This window comes from Crocodylus porosus, unplaced genomic scaffold, assembly GCF_001723895.1.
Source record: "Crocodylus porosus isolate Cpor-Errol unplaced genomic scaffold, CroPor_comp1, whole genome shotgun sequence".
Lineage (NCBI taxonomy): Eukaryota > Metazoa > Chordata > Crocodylia > Crocodylidae > Crocodylus > Crocodylus porosus.
The window spans coordinates 35,920,305-35,934,652 of record NW_017728917.1 but is presented as its reverse complement, the minus strand read 5'-3'; the positions used below and the strand labels follow the sequence as shown (position 1 = coordinate 35,934,652).

Below are 14,348 nucleotides of genomic sequence, written 5' to 3'. Positions count from 1 at the left end.
CTTTTCCATCCTCTGTGCTTTCTCTTTATCTGCCTCTTGGCAAGGCACCTGCTCCACGTTGGAGCACAGACAAGACTTCTGTAGGGTGGAATTATGTTGCGAGGAGTAGCTGCTGCACCATCTCTCTCAGGGTTTGGCCCCTCTGTACATATTCCAATTACTGAGCCAGACCTGCTCAGGCTTGCTCTTCCTGGATTCATTTAAAGGCAATTTTATGAAGTCTCCTACTCTGACAGAGAAGAATTTTGCAATATTTCAATGGGAGATTTAATACGTTGCCTATGATGATGTTGACGTTTCTACCTCCCTCCAGTCTGAGCTTGCCTGAACCAGGTAGTGGCCCAGTGTCTGCAATTCTTATTGCTATATAACACCAATGGACAGATCTCCTGGCCAGATAAATGTGCTGGGGGACCGGGGGAGAGGGGCAGGGAAACAAGCTCCCAGAGCTGCTGGTGGGAGCTGGGAAAGGGTGGAGTAGTATGAGGAAGACCTCCTGAGGGGTTGGGACAGTGGTGGAGAATGGGGCATGTGCATGGATGGTGGGCTGGAAAGCAATGCCCAGGTTGGTTCTGTTGTCATTATAGGCCATTCTGAGCACTCCCCTTTAGAGATGCATTTCTTGATCCTTTGCCCCTTAGGCTTGACTTATCCTTGGCCAATTGTGGTTTTATGTAGCAAGGAAAACAGGGAAGAAGGAAAATGAGGGAGCAGAATCCTCAACAGGAAAATTTTTCAAAAGAATCTCCCTCCCTGATAAGGTAAGGTGTCCATTTTCACCTTGCATCTCCCCAGCATCTGGTGAAAAGAGATCCAGAGAAAGTAGATCTGACAATTCAGCTGAAGCAAAGCATCTTGCTGAAAGCACACAAGGCACCGGAGGTCCACAACCTCTCTGAGCAGTTAATGACTGGTGGAGGGTAGTTTGCTTCTGGTCATTAACCTCAGCTTGTCCTTATTTCCCTTGTGGTCCAAGGCCATCGTCCTGGCTACTATGAAGCTATACTTCATGGATTAACAGTGAGATTACAGTCTCCTGGAGTGTCAGAAAATAGCCTGCTCATTAAGAGGCAGGCAGTGATGATGCCTCCCCTCTCACCCCTTCTCATGGTGATTGAGAAGTAGCTGCCAGTTCGGGAGCCTTTGTTGTTGGTTTACATGAGGACACATACCAAGGAGAGCTCTGGAATGAACACTTTGGTCCTGATCCAGCAACCCCTTCGATCTTGGGAGCTCCACTGGGATTCCCACACAATCATCACATAGCATTGTCCCTTCTTCATCACCCTAAGGAATAAGTCAACTAATGGCTGGTTGTACAGAGCTTCACAGCACTGTGGTCATAGCAGATGGGATCAACTGGCCATATCCTACTGTTAGTTCTACAGTGATACAGACGTGCATGGTGTATTGCATATAAAAAGGTAAGGGCCTGCGCTCAGAGGATCATGCAGCTGCAGTTAGAAAGGATACAGCAATGGGTCAAAGGGAAGAAGTGAGCTTCACTGTGAGTTCACATCATCTTGCCATGAGACAATTGTACAGAACACACTCACTATAGATAGTTCCTCTCAAAAGGCTGCCTGTAGATGCAGAGCTCAGGTTCATGGCTTCTAGTTTCAGGGCTCATTTGCACAGGTGATGCCTGTGAATAGCCTTCACTGCTCATGACTGCTGTGAACCATAGGCGGACTATCAGGAAATAGAGCAGAAGGAGTGCAATGGGATCACTGGGGTTGACGACCCACATAAAATATGTGGATATTTTCATTAACAACAAACCATGGAACTGCCAGGAACGTTAACATGTGAGGAGTGAGGGGATCCCACAAGAGATGCTTACCATATCTGGAGGAAGACTCCTCCCTCTTCCTACACTGGTCTTCCCTTATTTCCAGACAGATTTTCAGTGAGCTCATGATCTGTTTGAGATGCCTCAGACATCATCAGGCGAAGTGCAAGGGATGCCATAAGTTCGGCCTCTTGTTAGCCCTTGCCAGTGGATTGGGCTATCTTGGAATTGTGCTGTCATGTCACAATGCTGAACATCCCATCGTGGTGGGATGAAGTTGTGTTATCTTCAAATCACATTCAGTATTTTGGGAGGTATTTGATATCCTATGAGCTGAGAGAGACCTGTTGCTGGAAATTAAGACAGATGCCATCCTGAAATGGTTGCTAGAGTTTTCCTCAAAATCCTAACCCTCCTTTTGGTGTTAGCCCTATAGGGTTCTCCACAAGAGCTAAGTGAATCAGACTGGTTGCCTGCTCATCTCCATCCTGCACATATGCTGCCTTGTGACAGACAGCACCAGGCTTTTGTCCACAGGCATACTAGTCTAAGATGCTAGACACTGACATTTGAAACAAATGACTGGAGCTGCTTTAGTTTCCCCACCTGTAAAATGAGAATGAGGCTAATACCCATCTACCTTGAGGCAATATTGTGAGGCTTAATAACTTAGTTCAGTGGTTCTCAACCTTTACACATACAAGGCTTCCCTTGTTAGACTGGAGGAACTTCTTAGAAAATGTGGGCTTGTAGCTTTCACTTGTTTCTTGACTGCAGAAAATACTAAAGCAATTCTTCTGTTGCAAAGAGCACAGAGACCCCCAACACATACTATGATTTAAATTTGCAATCCCTGGGTTTATTTTGTGAATCATGTGTTAGGTGGTTGCACACCTAACAGTGCTAATATTGTGCGGCACCTCATGGCACAATATGATCTCAAAGTACCTTAGGGTGTTGCTTACCCTGCCTGCGAAACACTGACTTTGTTATTGTAAAGCACTTAGAAAATTAATATGTTCACACACATTGCCTGCAGTGGACCCTTCAAGCATTGCAACAGAATCAAGTTATTGGCCCCCAAGATTCAGAGAACAGAATGTGAAATAAGAAGAGAGAAATTAAAAAAAAATGAAGAAACTGGAAGTTCAGCTTTCAGAGAGCCCTAATGGTTCAGGAAGGGAGGAGTGAAGACAGCTTCAGCATATCACTGAAAGTAACAGGCATATGTGACCTTCATCCTGACAGGGAACATGGTAGAACTAGTAGGGGAGGGCTGACAGGTTAGACTGCTGACTTGTTACCATCAGATCTGTTGTAGGGGAGGGCTTGGCTGGGAAAAGGTTTATTGCTCTGGAAGATATTTTGCAAAGACTTAGTATGAAGATAATGTAGCCTCCCTCTGGAGGTTTTTAATATGGGAGAACATGTAGGAATGAAAGGCTCCAATTGGGTGAATGAGAAACTATTTTTTATTACCCAGGACCAGGTGCCAGTCAAAGCTTTCCAGCCCCCAGTTTCCCACATGCCATTCCTTTGAGATGGCTCAGGTTTCCTGAAAAGAGACCGTAAAAATAGCACAGTAGGTGGGGAGTCCACAGTAACTGTCCACAACAAGAAACAGAATCTTACAAATTGCACACACTTGTGTATGCCCATCGCATGCAAGAATATAGGTACATAATCTCTATGTACAATTGTAGCGCTTGTGTACACAGTTGTCACAGCTACATGGTCAAATGGTCAGGTAGACATTTACCTTGCCGTTTGTGCATGCAGTTGCTGTAACTAATGACATCCATTCACAGGAAGGGTAAATGCAATTGTGTATGAGATATTACCAGGATACAGGACCTAATTTGCTTCATTAACAAGTCAAAAGATTATGCTTTTCAAACTCAGTCTGGACCTGAAATTTCAACTGGCTGCTTTGCCCAGTCATCCCACCTAACAATGTTTTTGTAACTGGGATTTGTAATAGGACAAGTGAAGGTGCATGAAACACAGCAGAATCCAACACAATCCATCACAGAGTCCCAGTAGCATCTGGCCTTTACCTACTTTGTCCAATAAGATCCTAGAATCCTAAAATAGACAAGTCACAAAATGTACCCCCATCATGACCTTGCACTAAGGATATAGAAACATAGTAAATTTGGACTAGAACAGATTTCAAGAGGTCATCTAGTCCAACCCCCTGCTTGAAACAGGACCATGCCCAACTAGATCATCCCAGACAAGGCTTTGTCTAGCTGGGTTTTAAAAACCTCCACGGATGGAAATTCCACCACCTCGCTGGGTAACCTGTTCCAGTGTTTTACTGCCCTCCTAGTGAGAAAGTTTTTCCTAATATCTAATGTCAACTTCCCTTCCTGCAACTTGAGACTATTGGTCCTTGCTCTGTCATCTGTCACCACTGAAAACAATCTAACTCCATCCTCTTTGGAACCCTTCTTCAGGTAGTTGAAGGCTGCTATTAAATTCCCCCTCAGTCTTCTCTTCTCCATACTAAATAAGCCCAGTTCCCTCAGCCTCTCTTCATAAATCATGACCCCCAGCCCCCTAACCATTTTTATTGTCCTCTGCTGGACTCCCTCCAATTCGTCTATATCCTTTCGGTAGTGGGGAATCCAAAACTGGACACAGTACTCCAGATGTGGTCTCACCAGTGCTCAATAGAGAGGAATAATCACTTCTTTTGATCTGCTGGCAACACTGCTACCAATGCAGCCCAGTATGCTGTTAGCCTTATTGGCAACAAGGGCACACTGCTGGTTTATATTCAGTTTAGTGTCCATTGTAACCTCTAGGTCCTTTTCTGCAGAGCTGCTGCCCAGCCAGCCTGCCCCAAGTCTGTATCAGCGCATGTGATTGTTCTGTCCTAAGTGCAGGACTTCACAGTTGTCCTTATTGAACCTTATGAGATTTCTTCTAGCCCTATCTTCCAATTTGTTGAGGTCTCTCTGAATCCTAGCCCTACCCTCCAGTGTATCTACTACTCCCCTCAGCTTGATGTCATCTGCAAACTTGCTGAGGGTGCACTCTGTGCCATCTTCCAGATCATTAATGAAGTTACTGAACAAAACCAGCCTCAGGACCAACTGCTGGGACACTCCACTTGATACTGGCTGCCAACTAGACATTGAGCTATTGATTACTTTAAGCCCAATAATCCAGTCAGTTTTCTTTCAACCTTACAGTCCATTCATCCAACCCATACTTCCTTAGCTTGCTTGCAAGAATATTGTGGGAGACCATATCAAAAGCTTGGCTAAAGTCAAGGTAGACCATGTTTACTGCTCTTCCCACATCCACAGAGCCAGTCATCTTATTATAGAAAGCAATCAGGTTGGTCGGGCATGACTTGCCCTTGGTGAATCCATGCTGACTGTTCCTGATCACCTTCTTCTCCAAGTGCTTAGAAATGGATTCCTTGATGACTGCTCCATAATTTCTATAGGGGCTGAGGTGAGGCTGACCAGTCTGTAGTTTTCTGGATCCTCCTTCTCCCCTTTCTTAAACATGCACACTATATTACCACTTTTCCAGTCATCCAGGAGCTCTCCTGACTGCCACGAGTTTTCAAAGATAATGGCCAGAGTCTCTGCAGTTACATCACCCAACTCCCTTAGCACCCTTGGGTGCATCATGCCTGGCCCCTTGGACTTGTACATGTCCAGGTTTTCTAAACAGACACTAACCTGAGGTGAAAGAGGCATTGAGTACTTCAGTCTTTTCCACATCATCTGTCACTAGGTTGCCTCCTGCATTTAGTAAGGGACCCACACTTTCCCTGATCTTCCTCTTGTTGCCGACATATTTGTAGAAACCCTGCTTGTTACCCTTTACATCTCTTGCTAGCTGCTACTCCAATTGTACTTTGGCCTTTCCTGATTTCACCCTGCATGCCCAAGCAATACTCTTATGCTCCTCCTACCTAGTTGTTTGTCCAAGCTTCCACTTCTTGTAAGCTTTCTTTTTGTGTTTTATCTCACTGAAAAGCTCCCCGCTAAGCCAAGCTGGTCTTCTGCCATACTTGCTAGTCTTCCTGTAAATCAGGATTGTTTGTTCCCGCACACTCAGTAAGGTTTCTTTAAAATACAACCAGGTCTCCTAGACTCCTGTCCCCCTAAGACTGGCCGCCCAGAGGATCCTGCCTATTAGTTCCCTGAGTGAATCAGAGTTTGCTTTTCTGAAGTCCAGTGTCCTTACTCTGCTGCTCTCCTTCCTTTGTTTCCTTAGGTTCATGAACTCAATCCTCCCACGGTCCCTGCTGCCCAAGTTGCCATTCACTACTGCATCCCCCACCAATTCTTCCCTGTTTGTCAGCACAGCCCCTAGTTGGCCTCTCCAACACTTGCACCAGGAAGTTGTCCCCAACAGTCTACAAAAACTTACTTGCTTGTCCATGCGCTGCTGTATTGCCCTCCCTGCAGATGTTAGGGTGACTGAAGTCCCCGGTGAGGACCATGGCCTGTGATTGGGAAACTTCTCCTAGCTGTTTGAAGAAAGCCTCATCCACCACTTCCTCTGGGTCTGGTGGTCTATAGCACACACCCACCAGGACATCACCCTTGTTGGTCTCCCCTCTGACCCTAACCCAGAGACTCTCACCAGGCCTGTCTCCAGTTTCATACTGGAGCTCTGAGCAATCGTATGGCTCTTTTATATAAAGTGCGACTCCTCCTCCTCTTCTCCCCTGCCTGTCCTTCCTGAATGGTTTATACCCATCCATGACAGTGCTCCAGCCATGCGAGCTCCCACCAAGTCTCTGTTATTCCAATCACATCATAGTGCCGTGACTGTGCAAGGACTTCCATTTCTTCCTGCTTTTTTCCCAGGCTCTGTGCATTTGTGTACAGATGTGAGGTAACTAGCTGATTGCCCTACTTCCTCAGGAAGAATGAGAGCACCACCCCTGTTGCCCCCTCCAGCTTGTGCTTTCTCCAAGTCACCCACTTCCCCAATTACCTCAGGGCTTTGGTTTCCATCCCCTGCCAAACTTAGTTTAAAGTCCTCCTCACTAGGTTAGCAAGCCTGTCTGTGAAGATGCTCTTCCCTCTCTCTGTCAGGCGGATCCTGGCTCTTCCCTGCAATCCCTCTTCTTGGAACAATATCCCCTGGTCAAAGAAGCCAAAGCTCTGCTGGCGACACCATCTGTGCAGCCATGCATTGATCTGAAGGATGTATCCACTCCTACCTGGACCCTTCCTCTTGACTGGAAGGATTGAAGAGAATACCATCTGCCCTCCTCAGCCTTGCACCCAGAGTCCTGGAGTCACTTTTGATCTGCTCAGAATCACCCCAGGCAGTATCCTTGGAGCTCACATGGATGAGCAACATGGGGTAGTAGTCAGATGCTGGATGAGTCTTGGTTATCCTTCTGTGACATCTTGGGCTCTATGGCAAGCAGCAGACCTCCTGAGACAACAGATCAGGCCAGGAGATGGATGCCTCTGTCCCCCACAGAAGGGAGTCTCCAACCAACACTATGAGTTGCTTCCTCTTGGTGGCAGTGGTCTCAATCCTCCCAACCCTGGGGAGGCCTGGCCTGGCCTGGGCTCTTCCACCAAAAGAAGGTGCTGCTGCTCTTCTATTGCTAGGACTCCAGGCAAACTGCTGCAGGTGGAGGTGAAGATTTCTGCTTGCTGCCAGATGTCACAAGCTTCCAACTTCCACCTTCCTGGGAGTCCATGTCCTCTTCCTTCTCTGGTGCTGTCTCTGGCAATCCTACCTCTGCAATCTTAGAGGTCTTCTCTAACATTGGATCAATGAAGTCCTCACGATGGAGGATGCTTTGGAGCCTTGCTACCTCCTGTAGCTGTCTTCCCTGCTCCCTGAGGGACACAACCAGGAGGCGCCACTCACATCACAGGCACTCCCCACCTGGCCCGCACTGGAAGGAACCTGCAAGCTGCAGTCTCCACAACACCAAGCCAGGACCTGGGTGGAAGACTTGATGGTGAGTGTTTCTACCGGGACAGACATGTCACAGGTGCAAGCAGAAGAGGATCTGGCAGTGGTTCTGGTACTGCAACTTCCTCCAGCCATTTTCTCTGGGTCCCTTAACCCATCACCTCTCTTCTTGACCCTCGTTCTGAGTAGGTCTTCCCTAGCAACTCCCCTCTAAACTGGCCTGTTCACTGCTCCTTGATCCTAAAAGGTTCTCTTTTCCCTGCTTGCTCTGAGCAAACTTATAGTGAAGAAAGGTGACAGAGACTTTCCAGTCAAACTCCCTAGCAGACTTCCCCTCGCTCAGGGCCAGATTAATGCGTAGGCAAGCTAGGCACATGCCTAGGGCCCTGAGTTACAGGGGGGACAGAGGGGGATGGGTTGCTAGTCCTTGCCTCTGCGGCATTGGCATGAATGACCCTGTCCTCCTCCCTTCCCTTTCCCTCCCCTCTGTTGGCCTCACTGCTACTGCGGCTGCTTCCTAGGAGCAGCTCTGAGCCCTGCTTCCCACAGGCGGCAGCGCTGCGGTGGGAAAGGGGGTCTCGACCAGCTCAGGGCCTGGTCAAACAAACAAACAGCCCATGAGTTTGTTTGCCGAGGCCCACTAAAGGGTTAATCTGGCCCTGCCCTCACTTGAGACTCTAGTTAAGCAACAGGGCCTAAGTACTGGTAACTCAGGGGCAGGCAAAATGCAACCTGCAGGCCAGATGCAGCCCACCAGGCCGTTCTATCCGGCCTGCGGGACCCCTAAAAAATTAATATTTATCTGCCCCTGGCTGTCTGTCATGTGGCCCTCAATGGCTTGCCAAAACTCAGTAAGCAGCTCTCGGCCCAAAATACTTGCCCATCCCTGGTCTAACTGCTGAGTTTTAGCTACTTACATGAAATATATGCAGGTTAGCTACTCTTAATTAAAGAAATAGTTTATCTTAAAGGCTTTCCTTCAAAGAGGGGGATGGCAAACTGACCTGCAAACTACCCTGTTCGCAGTCCCTGTTTGCTCACCCCCTGGCCAGGTGGGGAGTCTCCTTTTATACCCGGGTGGACCTGGACTGGCTCCACCCCCTAGTTAGAGCATTTGTCAGAGCAGGCAGCAATGAGGACACTCAGCTAGCAGCAATCCCAGCTGCTCAGAGCACACACCCAAAGACCCGGCCGCACAAACAAACACTCAGCAAGCCAAACACACAGACAGCCCTGGCTTGCTTACCTTCCTGGAGCAGGATGTCGAGCTGAGTCCTTCCTCTTCCCTTTCTCAGTGAACTGCTGTTTCCTCTCCCTGTTCATTTGCATGATAATATTGTATCATGATACTAAGTTGCCATATTTTGCTGGGGCAAGAGGCCTAAGATGATGGACATGTGGAAGGTTTTACACATTTCAGGTGACAGCCTTCTTCCCAAAGTGGGGCAGGACCCTCGGGCCATGTACTCAGCACCTCTGTTGCCATATAAACTAATACAATGGGACAATGCAGAGGGTCTTGGACCTTCCTGGCCCTTCCCTGGGAGTGGTGCTTCCCTGTGGGCACTGAGGGCCAGAAGCTATCCCATCTCTTAGGTGCACAGGTGGATTCAGGTGCCTGAGTGCGGTTCTGCTCTACCTGCTCAAATCCCTGAAAACCTGATTATGCCAAAGGTGGGTGGAGCTCCCTCGTCTTCCTCTTCCCTGCTGTTTTTTTGTCACTCAGACCTAAGGGTCAGATGATGGCATGTTACAAAAATAGAGGCATTCATGGCTTTTCAGGTGGAATAGACTCACACTTAGATAACTAATAGGTGGAATAAAATCTGGCCTGTAGAAGTGTAAGTCAGACATCACTGCTGCGATTGTTTTTCAGAGCGAAGAGCTAGAGACTCCTGTTTCCGTTCAAGCCAGAAATCATGACAGTCTGTGAGAAGACCCACTGAATTATAAGGGCACTTTTTAAAGTCACTCTTCAGAGCTAAACTGCATTTGAAAGGGAGGACTTTGTCTGATGCCCTGGCAGACATGATATGCCGGGATATAGCTATATTTCCAGTAAGTGCTTGAGAAGAAGTGTCTCTGATTACCAGAATGAGAAAGAGCCCTAGGGCAGAACCCAGTGCAAAAGTTAGCAAAGGAGTCATAGACTTTTAATAAATGATCGATAAGTTGTTATAAACGGTTATAGAGGGAAACAGACCAGTAAGTTTTTCTGACCTTGGCTTATAAACAACTTTTGCACCTTATGAAGATGTGCTGATAACCAATAACACCTCATGTTATGGCATACCTCTGACATTGGCAATCCTTTGCTTACAAGCCTTTTATAAATGTACCTTGAAGATAAAGTGCAGCCAAAGAAGCTGTATTTGTCTATCTGTCTCATTCCTAATGCATGGATTAATGCTATGCAATTTGGGCACAGGGATCTTCAGATGAATGTTGTCAACAGCGTACAGCACTGTAACTGTTAGAGCTGAGAGGGGCTCAGATAAAGACCTTCAGGGGCAAGCTTCCTCCCCTCCAGCCATCCAGGAGAGCTGGGCTGTTCCTCATGGATGGTAATGATCTCTCCAGCAAACAGGGGCAGGACATACATTATCTCTCCGTCTCCCTCCCCCCACCCCGCATCCTATGCACACCTTGTAATTTCACTCATTCCCTCCTCTCATTTTCAATCTAGGTGGCCAACCTGCTGCGACTCTTCCAGATCCCACAGGTCAGCTATGCCTCCACCAGTGCCAAGCTCAGCGACAAGTCTCGCTATGACTACTTTGCCCGTACTGTTCCACCAGACTTCTACCAGGCCAAGGCCATGTCGGAGATCCTGCGCTTCTTCAACTGGACCTATGTCTCCACAGTGGCCTCAGAGGGTGACTACGGTGAGACAGGCATTGAGGCTTTTGAGCAGGAAGCCCGTGCTCGCAATATCTGCATTGCCACCTCTGAAAAGGTGGGCCGCTCTATGAACAAGAAGACCTTTGATGGGGTGATCAAGGCCCTGCTGCAGAAGCCCAGTGCAAAGGTGGTGGTGCTCTTCACCAGGAGTGAAGATGCCCGGGAGCTGCTGGCAGCCGCACAGAGGATCAATGTCTCCTTCACATGGGTGGCCAGTGATGGCTGGGGTGCCCTAGAGAGCGTGGTGGCTGGAAGTGAGCCAGTGGCAGAGGGAGCTATCACCATTGAACTAGCAGCCTACCCCATAAAGGAGTTTGCCATCTACTTCCGTAATCTTGACCCCTACAACAACAGCCGCAACCCCTGGTTCCGGGAGTTCTGGGAACACAAGTTTCAATGCAGTTTCCACACCCAGGACTGCAGCCGGCACTCCCTGAAGACAGGCAAATTTGAGCAGGAATCCAAGATCATGTTTGTGGTCAATGCAGTCTATGCCATGGCCCACTCCCTCCATAACATGCACCAGGCGCTATGCCCCAATGCCACCAAGCTGTGTGATTCCATGAAGCCCGTCAATGGCAAGAGGTTCTACAAGGACTTCATGCTCAATGTCAAGTTTGATGGTAAGGCCCTGGCATACATGAGGATTTGTAGTTGAGCGGAAGGGCTTGGGTGAAAGGGCAGGGAGGTGGAGGGAGAGGGAGATTTGACTGGTCAATCAAAGCTGGGGAAATTTCAGCCGTTTGTGTCTGCACCAGCCAACCCAAATTGGAATCTCATGTGGATGAACAAATTGGGCTTGGGATCTCTACAGGATGCTTCCTCCCATCCTGGCCCCACCCAGAGAATCCTGCGGCCTCAGAATGAATACCCTTTTCCTTTCTCAAGAAGGCAAATGGGGCAATGATAATACTGCAAACATGATACAGCTTGTATCTAGACATGGGCAGATCTGGAATTTGGAAATGGGGCGTGCAGATGATGAGATGCATCATCACACGTAAAACAACACATATTATTCTTTAGTTAAGAATAAACTGGAAGCTTTGCTAATATGTTAAGAGCCTATGGCTGTACTGTTCAGTTTAAGATGGAAACAAAAACAAATGTAATTTCATTGGAATGAGTTAAAACAGTCTGAAGGGCTGTGTAGTTAGAACTTCATTGCCAGGAGCAGTTAACAGACAGCAGAACAAAGGATAGCTTGACTTGTGGAACATCAAGACTATTAAAAAGAAGAGGTGGGTGTTAACAACTTTGGAATGAAGAATATAGAAGGGATCAGGTAGATTATAAAGAGCCATGAAGACAAGTGACTCCCTTAGCAGTGCCTGACTTGAAATGCTTTAAAACCAGACAGTTGGTTTTAAACATTGGTTGACCAGGAATCAAACAGGTGCAAGTGCACCAGTGCACCTGTCCCCCCAAACCCAGACTTCTGACTGGTTGTGGTTAGAAGCTGGACCTCTTTGGGAATGAGTCTTTCCCCTTCTTCCAGAATGACTGGGTAAGTTGTGCATTTGAAGCCATTTTCTTCAGTGAGCCCCCTGCTGTTCCAGCACACCACCTCCATTATTACTTTTAGGGGCAGATCCAGGAACAATTGCACCACCCTTTCATTCCTAATCCAGACCTTATAAAAACCAGCTACCTGGTAGAAGCAGTGACCTTTCAGGCAGCACTGGGGGAGTCAAATGACTTCATGCCTCAATATAATCTTGATTCCTGCGAATCTCCCTTCACTTCACAAATGTTAACATCCTCTCTCCTTTTTAATGGTCTTGATGTTCTACAATTCAAATTATCCCTTCTTCTGCAATGTTGCTCTCTGTTAACCATTCCTAGTAATGTCTCTCTTCTGTTTCCCAGCCCTACAGACTGTTTTTAGCTCTAGCCATAAATCTTACTTCAGGTGTGGTAATATTAATTCAGGTGTAGAAATGATTGACAGTGAAGTATTGGAGGCAATATCAGGATGCTCAGGAAGACTAGATTTTGTTTTGTGAATCTGGATAAGAGGTGCACATTTAACTATAATGACGACAGGACTAATGAAACCACTTCTTTTGACTATTTTCACCTACGTTGTGCTTTATAAATTTAATATATAATCTAACAAATAAGAGCACATTCCAATAAAATTATGTTTGTTTTTGCTTTGATCATAAATTGAATAGTGTAATGGTAGCCCCCTAGCATATTAGTAAAGTTTCTAGTTTCCCTTTAAATGAAGATGAATATTGGTTGTGTTAAATGTGACGATGTGCCACACCATCTACACCCTGCCTCCCCTTTTCAAAATCCTAGATCCACTCACAATTACTTTAATAACCTAACTCTTAACATTCAGCACTGAAATATTGGAGAAGAATGATCACATGTTCCACATCAATCCTGCCCTTCTTCTGAAGCATCTATACAACCAGCTAGGACAGGCATGCCTGGAGAATTGACTGGTTGTGTCTCTTCTTCCTTATATTTAGCATTCTCGTCAGGGAGATAGTGTTCAGATACAAGTCAAAGCAATTTAGAGTAGTTCAGAGTCTTTTTCTGGTGAGGCGATATAGTGCTGACCCCATGTGCGGCTAACTGATACCCCAGGTGTATAGCTCCTCGGAGACTCTTCAGGCACATGCTCTGAGCTCTGAAACATTTGCTCCCCTGGTTTTAGATACCACAGAAGCAAGGCTGAGTCAGTGTCTTCCAAGCTGCATCCTTCTTTGCATCCTGGGTTTATTCCAGCTGCCTGTGAGTAATTAAAAGTCATGCACTCTACAGGAATGACTTGCTGCTGAGAATTGCATTGTGCTAAAATGGATCAGTTCACTAGAGGGATGTGCCTTTGAGGTGCTCTACAGACCAAGGACTTCCTTCCTTCCTTCCAAGTGACTGGTAGATAAGATCATAACTTCTCGCTGATGTAGCGCTGCTGGCCAACTCCACTGTGTGGGTGCAGCTCTGTACACAAGAGGGCTTCTGCCAGCTTAACTTACGTTGTTCAAGGGGAGCAGAGCAGGCAGACAGTCCTCTTTCACTGCCACGTTGTCTCGCCACTAGGGGCTCTGCCTGACATACTGTTGCTTGCATAACTATAGTGGCAGCTGCTCCAAAAAGTAGGTAAGTTTTGAGGTAATCTGTCTCTCCAGCCAGTTCAGAGACCAAGGGGTTAGGCTTGTCTGAAAGCTTAGCATGGCTTCTACTGGGGAGGGGACACATTTATCTCTAGACATATTATCCCATACAACATTCTGAGTCTATCTGGGCCTGAATTTCAGTTGGCTCAAAGTCCTTCTAGACTGCCGTGCCAGCCTTAAAATGGGCAGAAATAGTGCCCTGAGAGCCCTCTCCCAGCAAGAACCTCCCTTTGGGATCTACAGCAGCTCTGCTCCCGGAGCAGACTGGGAGCTGAGCACACTGCTCTCTGTCTACTCTCTGCTCCCCATAGCCCAGCTTCATGTCAATGGAGCTACTATCCGGTGTAACATGAACATAGTTCATCTCCCAACAACCTTGTGAAGAGCACCTTGCTGGAGGTGCTATCATTGAGTACCTGGCTATAAAATCAGCTCCCAACAAGTCATCTGAGAGGCCATGTAGATGGAGCTATTGCCAGTTTGCTTATATTTGGTTTCATATATGAATAGGGTGACCATATGTCCCAGCTTAGCTGGGACAGTCCCAGATTTCAAAGGCTGGTCCTGGCTGGCTATAGAGTATTTAATGAGAGTCCTGGAAATGC

General features: G+C 47.1%; 1 protein-coding gene across 1 annotated transcript in view; it reads left to right on the top strand.

The window, feature by feature from the left end:
• Nucleotides 1-14,348, top strand: part of GRM2 (glutamate metabotropic receptor 2) — a 42,105-nt gene that overhangs the window by 13,225 nt on the left and 14,532 nt on the right. Inside the window, exon 2 of the mRNA XM_019537090.1 lies at nucleotides 10,395-11,232. Coding sequence (XP_019392635.1) covers nucleotides 10,395-11,232 — 838 coding nt within the window. The remainder of the gene's footprint in view (nucleotides 1-10,394; nucleotides 11,233-14,348) is intronic.